The sequence below is a fragment of the Coregonus lavaretus genome, assembly GCF_964263955.1.
Source record: "Coregonus lavaretus genome assembly, chromosome: 8".
NCBI lineage: Eukaryota > Metazoa > Chordata > Actinopteri > Salmoniformes > Salmonidae > Coregonus > Coregonus lavaretus.
This window is the reverse complement of record NC_139995.1, coordinates 34,961,346-34,963,860: the sequence shown is the minus strand read 5'-3', so window position 1 is coordinate 34,963,860 and position 2,515 is coordinate 34,961,346. Positions and strand designations below refer to the sequence as shown.

The 2,515-nt window shown below is 47.2% G+C and overlaps 1 protein-coding gene across 1 annotated transcript; it reads left to right on the top strand.

Annotated features, from left to right (window-relative positions):
• Positions 1 to 245: 245 nt before the first annotated feature.
• On the top strand, positions 246 to 1,786 carry LOC311133350 (single-strand selective monofunctional uracil DNA glycosylase-like). Its single transcript, XM_084166851.1, has 3 exons — positions 246 to 273; positions 492 to 792; positions 1,150 to 1,786. The coding sequence occupies exons 1-3, from the start codon at positions 251 to 253 to the stop codon at positions 1,675 to 1,677; spliced, it is 852 nt and encodes a 283-aa protein (XP_084022977.1). The 5' UTR covers positions 246 to 250; the 3' UTR covers positions 1,678 to 1,786.
• Positions 1,787 to 2,515: the final 729 nt, after the last annotated feature.

Genomic DNA, 2,515 nt, shown 5'->3' with positions numbered 1-2,515 from the left:
CAGAGACGGAAAGCCATTGAGCTTTGACCCAGAATAAAATAGGCATACTTCTGTGTTCCCGTAGAAACATGCCATTTGGTGCTAGTGCAGTCGACGATAGGTGGAGCTGTTTACATAAAACAGAAACCATCACCTTCGTTGGTAGCACTGAGCTACTGTATAATAAGAACGGTTGGTCGCCTATCTGCGTGGAACTACTATTCCCAGAATGCAATTGCTTGTCTTTGTTCCCGGAAAACCTCCGCTCAGGATGAACACACATGAACTCCAAAGGTACAGTGCAACTACAGCGACAAAGGTGCTTTTTTAAGGACATTAATGCAGCCGTTCTGTTATAAGGGGACCTGTGCAATATATTATGCCTACTTTAAAATAACTCGTACATTTGATGTGGCACTGCAATTTAATAGCCGCTAACGTTGAGGGCTAACCGAGTTAGCATTCCTATTGATAATCTAAGTACCGGCATTGCTTTATTTATTTGTCCGCAGGGTTGGAGAGGGAGATGCGGAGAAACACGAACCGGATGAGAACAACGTTTGTTCACTCACTCTGGGTCCGGGGTCGATGTTGGACGGTTCCACGGTAGCCTCCCGTTTTCTGCACGTGGAGTTGGAGCTGAACGTTCACCTTCGCCGGCTGTCGTTCAATGAGCCTGTGCACTACATCTACAACCCGCTGGAGTATGCCTGGGAACCGCACCGCTGCTTCGTTGAGACGTACTGTCGTGGCGGACAGAGTATTCTCTTTCTGGGGATGAACCCGGGACCCTTCGGCATGGCTCAGACCGGGGTAAGGATGTGCAGGCAGGCCAAAGAGAGAGAGAGCAACAACTCCCACTTGTTAGCTACATTGTTAGCCTACTTCCATTCAAGGCACCTCTTTCCCAGGTCGTTGCTGGCAAAAGGTAAATGGTAGCCTCCTAGAACTTTTGGTTGATAGAGAATAATATAAACTTTTATCATGTGTGAATACTGGTAATTACCACTTTCTCATCTTCACCATTGCAGAATGGAAATGTCTGGAATAAGGGGTACACATGAAGAATAAGTCAACAATATTGTCCACTCAGTTTGAATCTGATCAAAGTCAGGGTAAAATAGAGTAGTATTATTATCCACCTAATCATCAGTCCTCCTCTGCTCTCAGGTCCCCTTTGGTGAGGTGAACTATGTCCGTGATTGGCTGAAAATCACTGGGGAGGTGGGACATCCCCCTTCGGAGCACCCAAAGCGACTAATCAAAGGCCTAGACTGCATTCAGAGTGAAGTGAGCGGCGCCCGTTTCTGGGGCTTCTTCCGCAAGCTGTGTGGTGAGCCAGCTGTGTTCTTCCGCCATTTCTTTGTACACAACCTGTGCCCACTTATGTTCATGGGTACCACCGGCAAGAACCTGACACCCCCCGAGCTGGTCATTGGGGAACGTGAGGCTCTCCTGGCTCTCTGTGACATGGCACTGTGCCAGGCTGTGGCTGCCCTGGGCGTCACCATGGTGATTGGGGTTGGCAGAGTGGCAGAGCAGCGAGCACGGCGAGCCCTCTCTGCAGCGGGCATGGAGGTACGGGTGGAGGGCATCATGCACCCATCCCCCAGGAACCCGTTGGCCAATAAGGGCTGGGAGGCGGTAGCCAAGGCCAAGCTGGAGGAACTGGGTGTCCTATCGCTGCTGACCATGTGACCTCTAGCAAATCAGCCTCCATGAACAAATACTGTATTTGCTGTATGCTGGCCTGGGGGTATAAGTTGCCCGCTGGCACAGATCTAGGGTCAGCTTACCCTTCCCAAATCCTAACCTTCATCTTTATGGGGAATAACACATCACCCAGGCCCTCTCACACAGCATTCCCTGTAGAGCAGCAGCCCCCCCCCCCCCCCCCCCCAGAGCTCTCATGTGTATAGGCCATGCAGAGACATAATGCATCACAATTACTCTCCCCAGATGCTGTTATATCCATTACAGAGAAGATACATTATGTCTGTATGTACTTTACTGTGGTGTGTACTGCCTCACAGCATGTAGACAGCTACTCATCTCTGACATCTGATCTTTGTGAGGACATTCTGTAGCATATTACCTGGAAGTAGTTAAATCCAGAGACTGTAATGAAGATATTTTACGTTTTTAAAATGGTATCAAATTGGTATATCGTTTACAATTATAAGATGAAAGATTTTCAGGATTACAGTAGATACTGTATACAGGTTTAGGAGGAGCTTGCCTTAGGGCTTTTAACTGCACTGTTGCTATCAGGCTCTGATGATGTAACTGACCAGTTAGTCTAGAATAGGTTTTAGTTAGAGTTAATTTCACCATCACTGTTAAATGTTAGACTGTGTTATTTTTCTTGTTTACAAATTACATGTCATGTTGCAGTAGTTTTTTTTTTTTTTCTGTCCTTCCTACGGTGTGTCAGATCTGGCTAAGAAATACCTCACTACATATTCCAGGTAAACATAGTTTGTCAGTCACACCTTCTTAATTCGTTTTCTATTCACTGACCCAGTCTCGACCTGCA